Source organism: Gopherus evgoodei, chromosome 13, assembly GCF_007399415.2.
Source record: "Gopherus evgoodei ecotype Sinaloan lineage chromosome 13, rGopEvg1_v1.p, whole genome shotgun sequence".
In the NCBI taxonomy this organism is placed as follows: Eukaryota; Metazoa; Chordata; order Testudines; family Testudinidae; genus Gopherus; species Gopherus evgoodei.
In genome coordinates, this window is record NC_044334.1 from 26,964,752 (window position 1) to 26,981,781 (window position 17,030).

At 55.0% G+C, this 17,030-nt stretch overlaps 1 protein-coding gene across 2 annotated transcripts; it reads right to left on the minus strand.

Moving 5' to 3' along the window:
• Window positions 1–226: 226 nt before the first annotated feature.
• PLBD2 (phospholipase B domain containing 2) lies at window positions 227–16,975 on the minus strand. Of its 2 annotated transcripts, none has more exons than XM_030582976.1 (12): window positions 16,749–16,975; window positions 11,547–11,640; window positions 10,562–10,720; window positions 9,638–9,738; window positions 8,060–8,274; window positions 7,561–7,655; window positions 7,041–7,201; window positions 5,264–5,359; window positions 4,072–4,143; window positions 3,163–3,315; window positions 2,071–2,233; window positions 227–1,794 (listed from the first exon to the last, which is right to left on the minus strand). In XM_030582976.1, exons 1-12 carry the CDS (start codon window positions 16,958–16,960, stop codon window positions 1,627–1,629), a joined length of 1,689 nt encoding a protein of 562 aa, XP_030438836.1. In that variant the 5' UTR covers window positions 16,961–16,975; the 3' UTR covers window positions 227–1,626. The 2 variants fall into 2 exon arrangements, with proteins under 2 accessions (XP_030438836.1, XP_030438837.1); XM_030582977.1 differs by lacking the exon at window positions 16,749–16,975 and adding an exon at window positions 16,096–16,358.
• Window positions 16,976–17,030: the final 55 nt, after the last annotated feature.

Below are 17,030 nucleotides of genomic sequence, written 5' to 3' on the forward strand. Positions count from 1 at the left end.
TTGCTGCTAGCTGGAAAAGCGACCTCATGGGAGATCTTCTGCACCCCATACATGAGCTCAGACAGAAGTTATGGGCCTGGAGCAGGAATCCCAGGGCAAAGTTCTCCGGCCCGTGTGCTACAAGGTTCGGCTGGATGGTCAGAATGGTCCCTTTGGGCCTTACCAATCTAAGAGTCTTCAGGCCAGCTGAAACCCCACCCTGCCTTGTCTCATCCCGAGAGCCGGGCAAGAAACAACTCCGTGAGTTTTATTACTAAAACCAAGCCAAACAGCTCTTTTAATCCTGCTTATACACGATTCCAGAACTCCTGGGTTTGCACTGGGGACCCAGCACAAGCCACTCAGAGCCAGCTGGCATCTAAGCCAAGGGGGTGAGAAGGCCTCTGGCCAGGGAGCATCTGAGGCTGGCTTTAAGCCTTCCCTTTTCGAGGGGAGTGACGTCTGCCCTGGTGGTCTCCTGACGAACTCTGCTCCATTCCCCTTTAACGGGCAAAAACCTCCTCATGTGCACAAGCCCCACGCCTGTGGCGCCATGTGGGTCCAGACCTAAGGAGGAAGTGGGCACAAGAGGCGAAAAGCAGAAAGATTTCAGGTTGAGGCCGTGCCCTGCGGGCAGCCCGCTGGGCTTTTCCTCTGGACTGATGCCAGCAAAGCAAAGGCCAAGGGCATCACCCAAGCCCCAGCTGCATCAAAGAGCAGCGGAGGATTCAAAGGCAGCATGAGCAAAACAGCAGCAGTTAGTCCCGGGCACTGGAGTGCAGTGCAGAGAGACACAGGCCTCCCGCCCCCTGGACAGCACTTTACCAGCGATCCTCCTGGGGCTGCCAGCCACCAGCTAGGACGACACACCCCCAAGGCCCAGCGCTGAGGGGCAGGAGATGGCGAGGCAACCCCCACCCCCACATTACATTCAGAGGGGACAGCTCCACCTCCGCTACCAAGAACGCCAGCGCTCCTTCCCATGGGTCACCCCCCGGGTTTATAGCATGGACCCGCCCGCTTCTCGGTGCCACCACACAAGTTGGCAGCCCATGGGAGTCCCAGCTTCACCATCCCAGCAGGCAGCTCCTCCTTCCCCGGGGACCTGGTGGCAGCTCCGGTCTTCAGAGGCGGGAGTGACAGTGACGGAACCACCAGCGGGGCAGGGAAGGAGGGGAACTAGGGGGCAGGAGAAGAGGCTGGGGTTCCCCTGGCTTCTGGGGAGCGTCAGTTTGTTCAGAGGATGAGAAGCCAGCCTGCAAGTTAAGACAATGCAGCAAAATGACAAGCTACATCCATTGGGAAAAACCAAGGCCTGGCAGAAGCAGGTGCAATGACCATCGGCTTCACCGAACTCCAGCCACTTACACCAGGGCTAAATTTGATGCAGTAGCTGCACTGTACCCAAGATCGTTATGTTGCCCCCTCTGTCATTTCCCCCCACTCCAGGTATCCCCTGTGCTCCCCCTGCAGAGAGAGACATTCTACCCTTATTGCTCAGGGGAAAGGCAGCTGGGGGCGGAGCAGCCCCACAGCGGACAGGCCAGAGTCCAGACCAAAAGGAGACAGACAGGGACACGGGACACACCCTCAGCACCCCTGCTCCAACCCACGTGGCCACATGCGCCAGGGGATCCAGTCTCCACTTCAGTCCCACCAGATCTTGATAGGGGGGAACTTCCAAAGGTCAGGGTGCCCCATGTGAAGCAGGTTGCTATAGGGAGAGGTGCTCCACTGGAAAGGGGGAACGTCGTCCCAGGTGGGCCCGCTGGCGGCAATCAGGCTGTAGCCCTTGGCCATCGCATAGGACGTGATCTAGGGAAGAGAAAAACAAGCATCTGATGATTTCTGCAGAGTCAGTGGGAACATCTCAGGGCACAGGTCCTGCCGGACAGCCTCTAGCCACGCGGGGGCAAGACAGGCGGAAACGCTCGAACGAGGCTGAGTCCATGAGTTGTCAGCAGCAGGGATCGAATCTATGACCTCTGGATCCACCATCAGAGCCAGAGGCTGCAGTAGGTTCCCCCCCCCGTAGGAGCATGAGCTCACCTAACACAGACTCCCCCATCACCTCCTCCCCGTGGCTCTCACCTTCATGTCCGTGCCCCCGTGCGACCGCTGGCGCAGCGCAGCGAAGGGGTAGGTCCCATTGGCGGGGTTCAAGTCCGACCTGGCGGCAATGGCGTTCTCGGCATTCTGGGGTGGGTCGCAGCCCTGGCAGCGGGAAAGCGGGTCCTTCAGGAAATCGTTGAACCTGAGAGGCAGCACGAACACGTTCAATGGAGGCAGCTCCAAGGGGAGGAGAGCTGGGCCCCACCAGGTGCAGGCCTGGATTAGCCACTGGGGCAGCTCTGCCCTGGAAGGGAGGGAGCGGGAAAGACCCTAGGCTGGGTTTCAACTGGGGATGGAGGGTGCGATTCTGCTCTAAGTTCTTAAACCAGGATCATCGCTGTAGCAGCTGCCCTCAGAGCCTGACCCAAAAAGCCAACGTTGCCAGGGCAGAGTCTCGTCACCTTCAGTGAGCATTGGATCAGGCTCCTGGAACTATGGAGGTGGGATCTAACCTCTGCCCTCGCTGGATTAGGGGGCAGAGGGAAGTTGAGATTGTGGTCAAGGGTGATCAGGAGATCAGCCCCGGGAGGGAAGCACTGAGAGCTTAGCCTGGTAACCAGAGACAGTCCTCAGGAAACCCTCAGGATCCAAACATCTCCATGCTGAAGGATGCTCCTGATCTGGCTTTTTGAGCCCACCTCTCTGTGTAACTGCACCTGCCCCAACCGTCCCCTGGCCTGACACACAGGAGGGGCTGGCTCCTTTGAGACAATAGCTATAGTGCATCATTGTGCCGTGACACGATCATCGCAGTGACAGCGCATCAGCTCCAAGGATGTGCCAGGACCCATTGTTAGCATTCCACGTGGCCCGCACGCACAGCTGCCTTGTCAACATCAGGATAAGCGGTAACCCTACAATAATAAAGCCTTTAACACTCTCCCTCTGCCCCCACACAAACACATCGCTTGGTTCCTCATCTGTGCCCATCTCCCCCGCACACCTTTGCCCATGCCAAGGTGCCAGAGCACATGGAGCGCTTGTGTCTTGAGGGCCGCTCTTCCCATGAGCGATACGTCCTCCTGGCACGAGACGTCGCCAAGCTCCCTCTCCCCACAGAGAGGTCCTCACCTCATGAGCCGGATCATAGAGTCCAGGTCTTGGACGAGCGTCTGATTGCGCCTGAAGATCTGGGCCCGGGGGCTTTTGTCATAGGTGAACCAATCGCCGTATTTCTTCACCAGCTCCAGCTGGCCACTGGTGTTGAAGATCTGCTCAAAGTACCTGGGGATGGGGAAGAGAAAGTAACACACAGATTGAGCAGGGACCCCTCCTGCCTTTGTACATGTGCTTCAAGGAATCCCACCCCCACCCCCACCCCAGGGAGGCGAGGCCAGGCCAGGCGTCAAAGGGATGGGGGAAGGTAACGGATGGCTGGGTGATTACAGCACTCGCCTAGGACTTGGAGGTTCAACTCCCTGCTCTGTCCCAGACTTCCAGTGTGACCAGAGGCAAGTCATTTAGCCTCTCTGTGCCTCAGTTTCCCACCTACAGAAGGGGGAGAATAGCCCTGCCCTGCCTCAGGGGGGTCATGTAAAGCGCTTTGAGACCCACTCAGGGAGGTGTTATTAGAACAGCCTATCAGGGCAAGGCCCTTTCTAAAGGGGCATTTCCACCCGGTTGTCACCCAGCTGCCAAGCCCACCCCATGCCAACTGCCAGACAGCAATTAAAGGCGGATTCTCGCTTAACAGCTGAGTGCTGCCCCCTTCTGGAACCAGGCAGCACAGCTCCCCGAGAGCACAGCACTCCCAGGCCTAGCTGACGAGGGGAGCAGGGGAGAACGCTCCTCATAAACCCAGCAGGGTTTGGATCAGGCCTTCAGTGTGGTTGGAAGAGCACCCCACGGATGGCAGTGAGGGAGATGGCACCAGGGGTTGGGTGCCTATTCACCCAGCTGACCCTTCCCTCCCCCCACCTCCCTGGAGTAAGATGCCCTAAGTCAGGGGGTTGGACTGGAGAGAGAAGAAAACCTCCTTACGGCACATTGTAACTGGCCCAGTACCCCTTTTGGTACAGCTCCTCTGTCTTGTCAGCCACGACCACCAGCCCCCTGAGGGAGAGCCAACGAGACAGGGCATGAGAGATCAGAACACAAATGGGAAGCAGATTGCATGCAGGGAAAGCAGGAGTGCAGCCTCCATCTCGGATAACCAAGAACCGGGACAATCGGGGGCCAGAGTACTGCCCAGCCAGTGCCAATGGGCAGCTGCCCCCAGCACAGGCAGCCACTGGCTGCCCCAAGGCCCCCAGCTCAGCAGGGCTTCCACATTTGACCAGCACCTAGCAGGACTGACCCGCAACCCAGCAGGAGAGCCCAGCCAGGTGCAAATGAGCTGGCCAGCCTTGGGGGAGCCAGCCAGACCTCTGTTATCAGAACCCTCCCCCCCGCATCCAGGCGACAGCCTCAGCATTAAAGACAAGGAATGTGACCTCGTCTCAGAGCAACAGGGGAGGTCTCAGCCAGTCAAGGCTGTGCTGTAAACACAAGTGTCACAGCTAGACCCAGAGCAGGGGAAACAGGCTCCTTTGGGCGTGGGGGGGTGGAGCTGTAACAAACCAGGCATCATCCTATCGCTCTCCAGAGCCCATGAGGAGGGCTGGGACAGGGATTGAGTTCACAGCTTGATAACATTACAGCCGGAAAAAACAACGAGTCTGGTGGCACCTTAAAGACTAACAAATTTATTTGGGCATAAGCTTTTGTGGGTAAAAAACCTCACCTCTTCAGGTGCATGGAGTGAAAGTTACAGCTGCAGGCATGAATATACTGACACTTGGAGAGAAGGGAGTTACCTCACAAGTGGAGAACCAGTGCTGACAGGGCCAATTCGATCAGGGGTGATGTGGTCCATTACCTCTCCTGGAATTGATACCTCCTCATCAATTACTGGGAGTGGACCACATCCACCTTGATTGAACTGTCCCTGTCAACACTAGTTCTCCACTTGTGAGGTAACTTCCTTCTCCATGTGTCAGTATATTCATGCCTGCAGCTGTACTTTTCACTCCATGCACCTGAAGAAGTGGGCTTTTTACCCACAAAAGCTTATGCCCAAATAAATGTTAGTCTTTAAGGTGCCACGAGACTCCTTGTGGTTTCTGTGGCTACAGACTAACACGGCTATCCTCTGATACATTACAGCCAGATGTTCCCCTTTGAAGGTACTTACGGGATTTGCTCCAGCACCGTGAGCACCCCCTGCTGGAGGCCAGCTTTGCCCGGCAGGAAGGTGTTATAATCCACTATCATCCACTGGTTGTTGTACCTGGGTAAGAGACAAGAGGGGAAGCATTTGGCGTTCAGTGCCCGTGCGCCATGGTAGGAAATGTCAAGTAATAGTCCTGGTGTACTTATACTGTCACCACATGGCTACACTCTTTGGCATGTGATTTCCTTACTGTTAATAAATGTACACAGTCAACCTGTGGAACTCATTGCCAGGGTGTGTTGTGAAGGCTCAAAGGATAACGGGATTCAAAAAAGAATGAGAAGTTCATGGAGGATAGGTCCATCAATGGCTGTTAGCCAAGAGTGCATTCCCTTGCTCTGAGTGTCCCTAAACCTGGGGCTGCCAGAAGCTGGGACTAGACGATGGGATCACTTGATAATTTTTTATATGGAGACATACCTATCTCATGGAGCTGGAGGGGACCTTGAATGGTCCTTGAGTCCAGTCCTCTGCCTTCACAGCAGGACCAAGTACTGTCCCTGACAGATTTTGCCCCAGATCCCTAAGTGGCCCCCTCAAGGATTGAGCTCACAACCCTAGGTTTAGCAGGCCAATGCTCAAACCCCTGAGCTATCCCTCCCCTGCCATTGCCATGTTCCATTCAGTTCCTCTGAAGCACCTGGGACTGGACATCGTCAGGGACAGGATACTGGTCTAGATGGACTGTTGGTCTGAGCCAGAATGGCCATTCTTATGCTCCTGTTTGAAGGATCCCTGTGTGGCTACACTGCAGGCAACTCTCACGTGACTGCAGTGGACAAACAGACACCACAGCGAAGAACAAACTGAACACAGTCAAGGTTTCAAACAAAGAGATTCCCTCCTACTCTGGTATTTCCATTCATCTGCCCCCGCTTCTCACCTCCTCGCCATGTCAGGTCAGGACATCGTTTGGGGCTGGTTTCAGAACAAACTGCAGAGCAATCAGAAGGAGTTGTCCCATAAACAATGCCTGCAGCATCACAGGCAGCTCTGAGAGCCAAGCAAACTGCCCTGTGGCCAGAGCAATGGACTCACTTATTGTTACAAATCCATGGAGACCTAGGACCTCCCGATGGTCCCTGGACCAACTCACAGAGGCTGAGTTTCAAAGCAACAATGGAGACAGAACTCAGGTCCTCCTCCTTCAAAACCAGAAGCCCCTTTTATCTGCATAAGAGGAGAGACTCCCTTAGCAGTACAGGTCCTATGACACACAGCTGAACAGTTTCAGTGTTCTGTGCCTTTCCCCTATCCTTGATCTACCTTGGCTATTTAGCATATACGTTCCTTATGGCAAGGACTGTCTGCTACTGTGTACGTACAGCATGTGGCACAAGGGGCCCTGATCTTAGCTGGGTTCTTGACATTAGAGTAATAAACAGGATGACAATGACGAGTAAGAATAATTCCACCAGCAGCGGTGCACATACAGACCAGACACAGATTAGCAGCCTCTAAAGTCTGCTGCTTGGTCTCAGTGCCACTGACATCATGCAATGTGCCAAAACTTAACACATTAACTAACACGTGGCACCACGTGGCCAAGGCATGTCACAAGGTCACATGATGCCCCATGATATTGTGCCATCACCACAGAGCACCTTGTGCAATAACCTGGCATCAGAGACAGGTTAGATCTTCCTGCTCGACTGAACTCACCCATCCCATCACTGCCAAAGGGAGGGGAGCAAGGGGGACACGACAGGAGGCTCTGGATGACTGCTAGTCGACTTACGTGCCACTGTTGAACTGCTGGAAGATGGCAGCCCACTCGGCCCCGCTCCTGGCTAGCCGGTTTGCCACTATATTTCTCAGCCACTCCAGGACACTCCCTTCTGGATGGATGTACTTCCACAAGGCAGCATTGCTGTTCCCGATGGTGGTTTCCAAAGTCACCTGCAGGGGACAGAACAGAGTCATAAGCGAATCCAGACAAGGATGCGTGTGACCTAACAGAGGCCAGACCTGGACTCCTGGCAATGGGGCAGGGGAGTGACACAGGCAGAGCTGGAGGGACAATCTGCCTCATTGCCCATGTGAAGAGTGCAGTAGCAGGATAGTATGCAGGCAGAGGGAGATTTTGGTTCTGTACCGGGGTGATAGGATTCCTGGTGTCGACAGCAACCCAGGGCCTGCTTTGAATCCCAAAGCAGCAATGGTGCAGGAGGCTCAATCCCCAGCTGGCAGAACTCAGGGACAGCTGGATCACGGGGGGAGGGAGGCAGGGGATGAGGATCTAGGCAGCAGCTGCTCACCAAGCCACTGCTCAAGATGTAGAAGTCATCTCCCGAGAAGATGGTGCCGGGATAGGACGAGAATGTCTGGATGTGCCCCGAGATCATGTCATCACCTGGGGGAGCAGATGGCAGGGAGCCATCAGGGGTGCAGAGGCCATGCCCCATCACCTCCAGAGACGGGCCCTGCCAGCTTCCCACAGCAAACTCCGCCCCAGAGCGGCAGCAAGATCCAGCGGCGGGGGCAGGGGCAGCGGGACCCTTCTCTCTCTTTACATAAGGAGCAGGAAAACTTACACAGCATCTTTGTGGGGTCTGGAAGTGCCAGTCTGGGGCTACCCCTCTCGCCCTTCCCACGGGGCAGCCAGCAATCCCACTTCCTGGTAGCGGGACACATGCATACCCCTGCAGCCTTATCACCCCCTCGTCCTGCCTCCCTCCTCCTGCCCAGGGCCAAGGAGCACCGATCCTGGCACCGACCCACATGGCTACCTCCCAGGCCCCTACCCAAACTACGCACTGTGGGCTGAGGTCCGGAAGGGCAGCGTGTACTTCTTGATGACGCGCAGCATGGACTGGTAAGTGTTCCAGGTGTCATGGGAGACCAAGAGCTCCTGGTTCCCGGGCAGCAGCTTGAGGAGCGCAGAGCAAGACCCGGAGCCCAGCATGTGCTCGCTTTCCGTTCGGTTCAAGGCCGATTCCAGGTCCTCCAGGTCCCCACCCAGCTGGAACAAGCTGGACGGGGGTTTGGGGGGGCGGGGGGGGGAAGGAGAACAGACACACCTCGGTTCATAACAATCCCCAACAGCATAGACAGAGGATTTGCCAAAGCAGAGTAGACCCTTGGCCCACCTACCCTTACCCTGGCTGGAATCCTGCTATTGGTTACCCCAGCTATGCCCACTCCCTGGGTTGGAGGAAGCAGGAAACTCCACCCTCCTGATCCTGGTCATTTGCATGCGATAGCCGTAATGATGTAATGATGCCTTCTTTGTCCCCACAAGTTCTCCCTGCAGCCTTATCTGACCATGGATAAGCCGCAAGCCCTAGTGACGGTCATAAAACTGCAGCCTGAGGCAAATGCAGACACAGGGCATGGGGGGAAGAACTCCCGACCTTTGGCTTCAGTGACTCAGGCCTCGCCTCAGCCCCAGGGGCTAATGAAGCAATAGTACATTGTTCGAGCCCAAGGCTGGGAGCATGTGTGTATTTGGGAGCGGTCTGCCTGGATATAAATGCATTGTGGGTAGGAAGGGCTAAGAGGGTCCGGGCAGAGGTACTCTAAAGTAGCTGGCGGACTGTATCATATTTTAATTAAAATGGGAGGTCCTCTCCATGTTGGGGTGTCAGCCCAGAGAAGTCATCCAGGCATCATGCAAACGTTAAGCAGTTCTCAGCACCCTTGGAGGAGGCAACTCCTCTCCCTGGTTTACAAATGGGGAAACTGAGGCACAGAGTCAGGCTAACCAGGAGGGGGCCTACATTCAGAATCCAGCAAGCAATACGTGAGGCAGAAGCAAATCTGGCCTCACTCTTCTTCAGCGACTTTGGCTCTGCAGGACCGACGAGAGCCAGGGCATGCTGGCTGGTCGGCAAGCTAAGTAGATGCTGGGGGGAGGGGGTTCTGCAGAGACATGGGATCAGCAACAAGTCCCCATGTCCAACCAGGACCCTGTATTTTAAAGAGCATGTGGTGGGGGTGCCATCTAGGGCTCAGAGCAGAAGCACAGAGTTAGAGGTCCTGAGTCTACTCCCAGTGCTGTTGCTGACTCACTATACGACCAAATTACAGCGCCTCTCTGTGCCTCAGTTTCCCTCTGTAAAATGCGAATTATAGTGGATCCCTAAAGCCTACAGCTTCCCTTTGCTGCATGCCTATGGGACGCAGCCCCAGCTCTTCCCTACAGCCACCAGCGAACGCAGCTGCTGAGCACGTACCAGGCCAACATCCGTCTGCTTCCCCCAGCCCCACTGCGCTGGAGCCGCCCCATTCACTCCACCCCATGTCTCCAGCTCCCCCTTTGCTCCTGACATCAGCCAGGACCAAAAGAGTTAAGTCCAATCACCCAGCTCCTGCCTCACACCCAAAGGGACTTACAGGAAGCCAAACGGGGCGATCGAGAATCGTCCAGTCGGGAAAGCCACTCGCCCGTTATAACCATCCTCCAGGCCCTTGAGCTGCAGCAGAGCCAGACGCACCTGTAGGGGGAGGGACAGGCACACGTGAGACCACCACGCACAGGGCCCCACATGCGGAGGGGAGGGGCTGGTAACAAGAATCGTAAAAGGGGAATCTAAAGGGAGGAGCAGTTCTACTCTGAAAAACGGACATCCTGCTCCTCCGTGTTTAATTGCATCTCAGTGACTCCTGATGACGCCACTCAGCCTGCGAGATGGATCTCCCCCGAACCTCTAGCCCAGCACCTCTGGAGACCCCCAGATCCAGGCTGAGAGCGCTTCTCCACCAGCATTAAGGGCTCTGCCGGCCAAGTGAGGCCACTGGACCGAGTGAGAACTCATTGATGGATCAGGCGCTCTATGGATCACCCCTGAAATCCATCCTCCTGCCCATACAGAACAACCCAGACAACGCTGCCCGTGCAACGTCCTGTAGGAGGGGAAGTGAGGAGGAACTTCTCCAGCTCACGCTGCAGAGGAAAGAGTTACGAAGGACGGATCCACTCACCCCAGCTGGAATCTGGCCAGGACACCCAGGTTAACTTCAGTCCTGCATTTGCTTAAAAAGCCAGGGGGGCTCTAATGGCCATAAGTGGCCAGGGGTCCAGTTTTACAGCTCATGGCACCAAGTGACATCCAGTTCCTGGCTACCCTTTGTATTTAAAGTCGAGCAACATCCAGGTTTTTACTGGCAGGTGCCTGGTCTGGGGCCCCTGTTGGAGAGCGGTGGGAACTGGCGTCTCAGACTCCAGCCCTGGGCCCAAAGAACCTGTCCTTTCCCGACAGCAACCAGCACACCCATATAAATGCAAGGCACTGCCCACCCCTAGCAGCATACACTCACCTGGTACCAGTACTCTGGATCGTCTCCTTTCTCCATCTGCTCCTCCATCCAGGCCAGGTTGGTCTCTATGTAGTTCTTCAGCTTCTCGCAGTAGTCAGGCTGGTATTTAAAGGGGCCGCAGTAGCCCACCATGGTGTTCATCCAGTGCATGTAGATGAGCTGGAGGAAGAAGGGGGCACAGTGTAACCATGGGCCTGCTCATCCCTTTCCATCCACTCAATGTCCTGGAGTGAGAGGCTGGTTCTCCATCACCTCTGGTGAAGCCAGGCTTTCCTCGCTAAGGCATCTCCTGTTGGCTGGCTGGCTGGAGAGCCAGGGACAAGCCACAGGGCAGGAGGCAGCTGAGGAGAGCAGAGAGGCAATCCAGCCACCCTGCGGTTCTATAGGATTCAGTCTCGGGCAAGCTTAGCTCACATGTGAAATGAGCTTTAGAATCTCAGCCTCGCCCTCCCGGTACAAGCGAGCTGTTAAACTGTGATACCACTGGCCGTTTGTGATAGGAGAGGCCCAGAAATGGACTAAGCTGGGCCTGAGTCTAGGTCAGGAGTCGGCAACCTGGCACACTGCTCGCCAGGGTGAGTACCCTGGTGGGCCGGCCCAGTTTGTTTACTTGCCTGGTTGGCAGGTTTGGCCGATCACGGCTCCCACTGGGTTCATTGTCCCAGGCCAATGGGGATGGCGGGAAGCCGCAGCCAGAACATCCCTCATCAGCGTCGCTTCCCGCTGCCCCCATTGGCCTGGGGTGGTGAACTATGGCCAGTGGGAGCCGCAATCAGCAGGTAAACAAACTGGCCCGGCCCGCCAGGTGCTTACCCTGGCGAGCCGCGTGCCAGAGGTCACCGACCCCTGGTCTAGACTGAGGTGCAGTGGCATAGCAGGGCGGGGGGAACCTAGGACTGGGACACCAGGGGGCTCTACAGACCAACCCTAGCAGAGCTCCAGGCTCCATGGGTCTGACTGTCCTCTACCAAGCACCATCATTTACCTGCTCGGACACAGCAGCTTCAGCCAGTCCCGCAGCATAGGCCTGCAGGCTGTCGTTGTACTTCTCACTGGTGGCCAGCTCCAGGAAGGACCACCTGCACCAAGCAAAGACACCGATTGAACAAGGGGAAAAAAAAGTCACACACAATGGAAAGTCTCCATGTGGCCCATGGTAATGCACTCCCTCCCCCTGGGCTCCCATCTTACTTTATCTGAAGTGTCCTTCAAATAAAGGCTCCAGTTCGAGACAAAGCAAACCCCTCCCTGGGCCTGTCCGTCCTTCGCTTCTTGTTTGCCTTGTCTGGAGTTGCTCCCAGAAACCCCCCAGCACTCTGCCCCCACACAGCTGGGGCTCAATGGGAACCGGGGGAGGTGCTCACTGGGGTATTCCTCCAGAAGGTGGACATCAAGGGCAAGAGGAAGCAGAGGGGGGGACCAGACAAGCTTCTGCTTGCCCTTAAAGGGTCTGCACAATCATTGCCCCTTACGTGGGGATTGGCATTTCCATGGTACCCAGCACTGCAGGGGCTTCTACACACAGTGCTTTGCACTTGCACACGCGTTCGCTAATTCAACCCCCCCACACACTCCAAAAAAAATCCTCAGGAGGTGAGATGTGGAGGATTAGCAGTGGACAGAGTCTTTACTTTGGGGGGCCCTCCACAGGGGCCAGTGGAAATACAAGGGGGCAGGGCCTTTGGCAGCTGGCTCAGGGCCATCCGTCTCATAGGCACCCCTTTGCAGCCCCCGCATGGATCAGCCACCAACAGCAAATAAAACCCACCGGCCAGCAGTACCTGGTACTTTCTGTACCCACAGAGCTACTGGGTCACTTTGGAGAGCAGAAGGCACCTCCCCCTCACATCACAAAAAACCCAATCCAGCTCATTCGATTACTTTGATGGGAGAAACCGGTGTTTCCAGCCTCCTGCCTCTGACCCCAGCCTACAGAACAGGGCCAGGAGCTCATGCCCCTGAATCAACCCTGCTGGGATCAGTGAGCAAAACTCAAGGCCAGCGCAGGAGGGCACCAGCAACTCCGATTGGCTCAGGCAGGTAGATATTCACACCGAGATAACGCATGGCTCCACTGCAGCTGGCTAAGCGCCCACGGAGAAGGAGAGTTATTCAGTCAGTTATCAGAGAAATAGTGCTGGTGCCAGCCCGATTGCCCTGGAGACAGAGGGCCCCTAGGACGGGTATGGTGGGATGCTGGTACTGTGAGCTTCCCCCTACAGGTGCTAGAGTCAACTCAAAATGGGATCCCACTTGTTAATGCAGCGAGATCCTATTAGGGGTGACTTGATAGTACAATACTCATCCAGGCAGTACTGGTGCTAAGTATTTCAGAGTGCTAGGCGCAGCTTAACCCCTCCAGTATTAGGTACACAGAAGCAGCTTGACCAAGGTCACACAGCAAATCAGACCTGAATGCCACACCTCTGCCAGAACCAGCAGCCAAACTTCCTTCTTCCAGCTGACCTAGGTATGTCACCGTAAGATCTAAACACAGCAGAGCGGCTGCTGCGGGGAGGCAGCTGTCATTGTGCCCTGCAAACTGTTCCAGAGGGAGCAACAAATGCAGTAGTGCCGACTCCAGCGACGCTGGGTGCTTTTTGTGAAGCCCAAGCTCCTGGAGTCATGTGATCACTAGACTCTCAGCTGTTTTTTTTTTTTTTTTTAAATTTTATTTTACTAAAGGTAAGTTTCCAGGCCTCACAGTTGCAGAGAAAAGCTTGAAAATGTGAAGCCTCAAGGCTACGACACCAGAAGATAAATAAAAAGAACCCTAAAGTTATTATTATTATTATTATTTTTAAAATCATGATTTTTTTACACCACTCTTGTGATTTTTGGAGTGTTTGACATGACTTCTGAATACCTGGGATTAGCAACACGGACTGCTCTCTCATCTAAAGAGACTAGATTTCTTGTTTTGCTTAAATCTGAAATAAGCCACCTTTATTGTGGTACGGAGGGATTGCTCTTTACATGCACACGGTGAGGCACAACAACAATTTCTGCTACACTGGGTTAAGGAAAATGCCACACATGACAGCCCTGGGGTGGGCTGGTGAAATGCAGTTACTTATTGCTCTCGGGGCCAGCTTTGGACCTGGGAGACGGGACTGCCCAACATGTCCACCCTGACCCAGACAGCAAGAAGTAGCCTCTCGCCTCAGTAACCTTGCTAACTGCACTGAAGGGCAGAAGAAAAGGGGCATTTATCGTCCGCAGCCTGCTGCTTTGCTAGACCCACACTGTGACTCTGTTCGGCTAGCTGATGTCCCACAATGCATTTCAGACAAACACCCATGGCTAATCAGGGATGCTCACCCAAAACCTGGAGCATCCAGACTCCATCAGTAGCGGACAAGTCAGGTCAGGGCTGTCCTAAGGTGAGTCATAGAACCATAGACTTTAAGGTCAGAAGGGACCATTAGGATGTCTAGTCTGACCTCCTGCATGCAGGCCACTGAATATCACCCACCCTCTCCTGTATCAAACTCCTAACCAATAGCTCAGACACAGAAGTCCTCAAATCGTGGTTTAAAGACCTCAAGGTGCAGAGAATCCTCCAGCAAGTGACCCAGGCCCCACACTGCCGAGGAAGGCAAAAAAAACCCAGGGCATCTGCCAATCTGCCCTGGAGGAAAATTTCTTCCCGACCCCAAATATGGCGATCAGTTAAACCCTGAGCAGGACTCACCAGCCAGACACCCAGGAAAGAATTCTCTGTAGTAACTCAGATCCCATCCCATCTAACATCCCATCACAGACCACTGGGCGTGGTTACCACTAATACTCAAAGATCAATTCATAGCCTAATTCTAGCAATCCCATCCTACCATCTCCTCCATAAACTTATCAAGCTTAGCCTTGAAGCCAGATATGTCTTCTGCCCCCACTGCTCCCCTTGGAAGGCTGTTCCAGAACTTCACTCCTCTGATGGTTAGAAGTCATTTAATTTCCTAGCCTGCCAGCAATACCAGATCATTTCACCAGCCAGATGATGGGGCGCTGGAATGACAGAGGTGCCCTGAATAAGGGGCATTACGCCGCAACCTGGGGCTGACACTAGCATAAGCAGAACCAGAGTTTGGAGAGCAAGGATTGTACCAAGAAGGTGGCTGGTTCTTTCCTGTAATCAGTTATTTCAAATTGAGAAGAAAAGCTGAAGCAGCTTCAGTTTCAAAATATTCATCACGACAGCAGTGATGCATCTTTACCCCATTCCCTTTCAGACTGTTATTCTGGACCAGTGGCTCTCAACCTTTCCAGACTATTGTCCCCCTTTCAGGAGTCTGGTTTGTCTTGCGTCCCATAAGTTCCACCTCATTAAAAAACTACTTGCTTACAAACTCAGACATAAAAATCCAGAAGTGTCCCAGCACGCGACTACTGAGAAATTGCTGACTGTCTCACATTATCATATTATAAAATCACCCAACCGGGCTATAAACATTGTACTTACATTTCAGTGTATAGTATATAGAGCAGTATAAACAAGTTGTTGTCTGTATGAAATTTTAGGTAGTACTGACTTTGCCAGTGCTTTTTAGGTAGCCTGTTGTAAAAATAGGCAAACTTCTAGATGAGTTGATGCACCCCGGCAGACCTCTGTGTACCCCAGGAGTACACATGTACCCCTGGTTGAGAACCACTGTTCTAGACTAGGGGTCGGCAACCTTTCAGAAGTGCTGTGCCAAGTCTTCATTTATTCACTCTAATTTAAGGTATCGCGTGCCAGCAATACATTTTAATGTTTTTAGAAGGTCTCTTTCTCTAAATCTATAATATATAACTAAACTATTGTTGTATGTAAAGTAAATAAGGCTTTTTAAATGTTTAAGAAGCTTCATTTAAAATTAAATTAAAATGCAGAGCCCCCCAGACTGGTGGCCAGGACCCAGGCAGCGTGAGTGCCACTGAAAATCAGCTCGCATGCCGCCTTTGGCCCCGTGCCATAGGTTGCCTACCCCGATCTAGACCATAAGCTCTTCAGGGCAGGGGCTGTCGTTCAGCATGTCTTTGTACAACACCTGACACAGCTCCAGGCTCTAAATGGTTGATGCTCAGATACCATGGTGACAGGCAGCAGCATAAAGCTTTAAGACAGGCTCAATCCCAACTGGAGCCTCTTGGTGTTACTGCAATAGGAATAATAACGTCTAAAACACAGAGGAAGAGCCATTTGACAGCATCCCTGTCACGAGCAACCCAGATAGATGTGCACATGCATGTGCCTGCAAGGCCTTCACCACACCGCAGCTGGCAGCGTGCTTCCCACTGCAGGTAGACAGCCTGTTTGTTCTGCTCCAGCCAAAGCACTGCAGGTAGCAGCGTGGCACAGGCGGCAGCGTGGCCTAGCGGAATATGCACTGCGAGGGTCGAAGGGATCCAGGCACTGTACTTGGGCGGCGAGCCAAAGCCCCCGCCCGCACCACTCCAGCCACACTGCTACTGCCAGCGCACTCGCTCCAGTGCGGTGAGCCTGCATCGGTCTCCCTGCACTGGAGGGCACCATCCCAGCTGCCAGGTGGACATACCCAGAGCGGTCTCAAGGGTGGAACTGCACGGATGCTGCACACGCCGCATTACTCTCCCTTTAACGGCAAGAGGGGATTTCTCCTCACGCCGGCGATTTGCAACGGGCCTTGCCACAAGCGGAACACAATAACCGCAATGGAAAATGAAATCAAACGCGCGTGGGGCCACTGGGCTGGAACAAAAGGCCCTGGGCTGGACTGCGGGAAGGTGGCGCCAAGAGGCCTGATGCTGCAGAAGTGGTTGAGTTGAGCCCCTGGTTAGGGGCACTGAAGCGTCACTGAAAAGCAGAAGCGAAAGGGGTGTGGGGGTGAGAAAAGACACAGTTAGATCTTGTTGCCAACCGTTTTTGCCAGCACAGGGCCCGGGGGGGGGGAGATGGAAAAAGGCCAGAGAAACCAGCTCGAACAGCCCCGGAGCAGAAACTCCCCCAGGCACAGCAGCTCCAGGACCCGACCCTCGCCCCCACCGCACCCCAGCCTCGAGAGCCGCGAGGGGCCCCTTCAAAGGAGCGACCCCCTCCACCGGCGATGGAAACCCCAGCCCCGCAGCGCAGGCTCGCTCGCTGCCAGCTGCCGAGCTTGGGCTCGCCCGGGATCAGCCGGATCGGGCCCCGGGGTTGCATACACCCCCCGCCCCGGCCAGCCTCGCCTACCCCGTGTCTTGGATCCGGTCGGTGAGATTGGCCCAGGCGACGGCGGCGGGGTCCCAGCGCGGGACGAGCTGCAGCTGCCCCGAGGCGGGGTCCAGCAGCACCGAGCTGCGGCGCGTCTCGGGCCCGGCGAGCGGCAGCGCGGGCGGCAGGAGGCTCAGGAGCAGCAGCAGGGCCATGGGGGCGGCGGCGGCCGGGCAGCTCCGGCTGCTCATTGCCCAGCTCCGGCTGCACCCGCCGGGACCGGCCTGCTCCTGGTCCTGGTCCGCCCGGGCTGTGCACGGC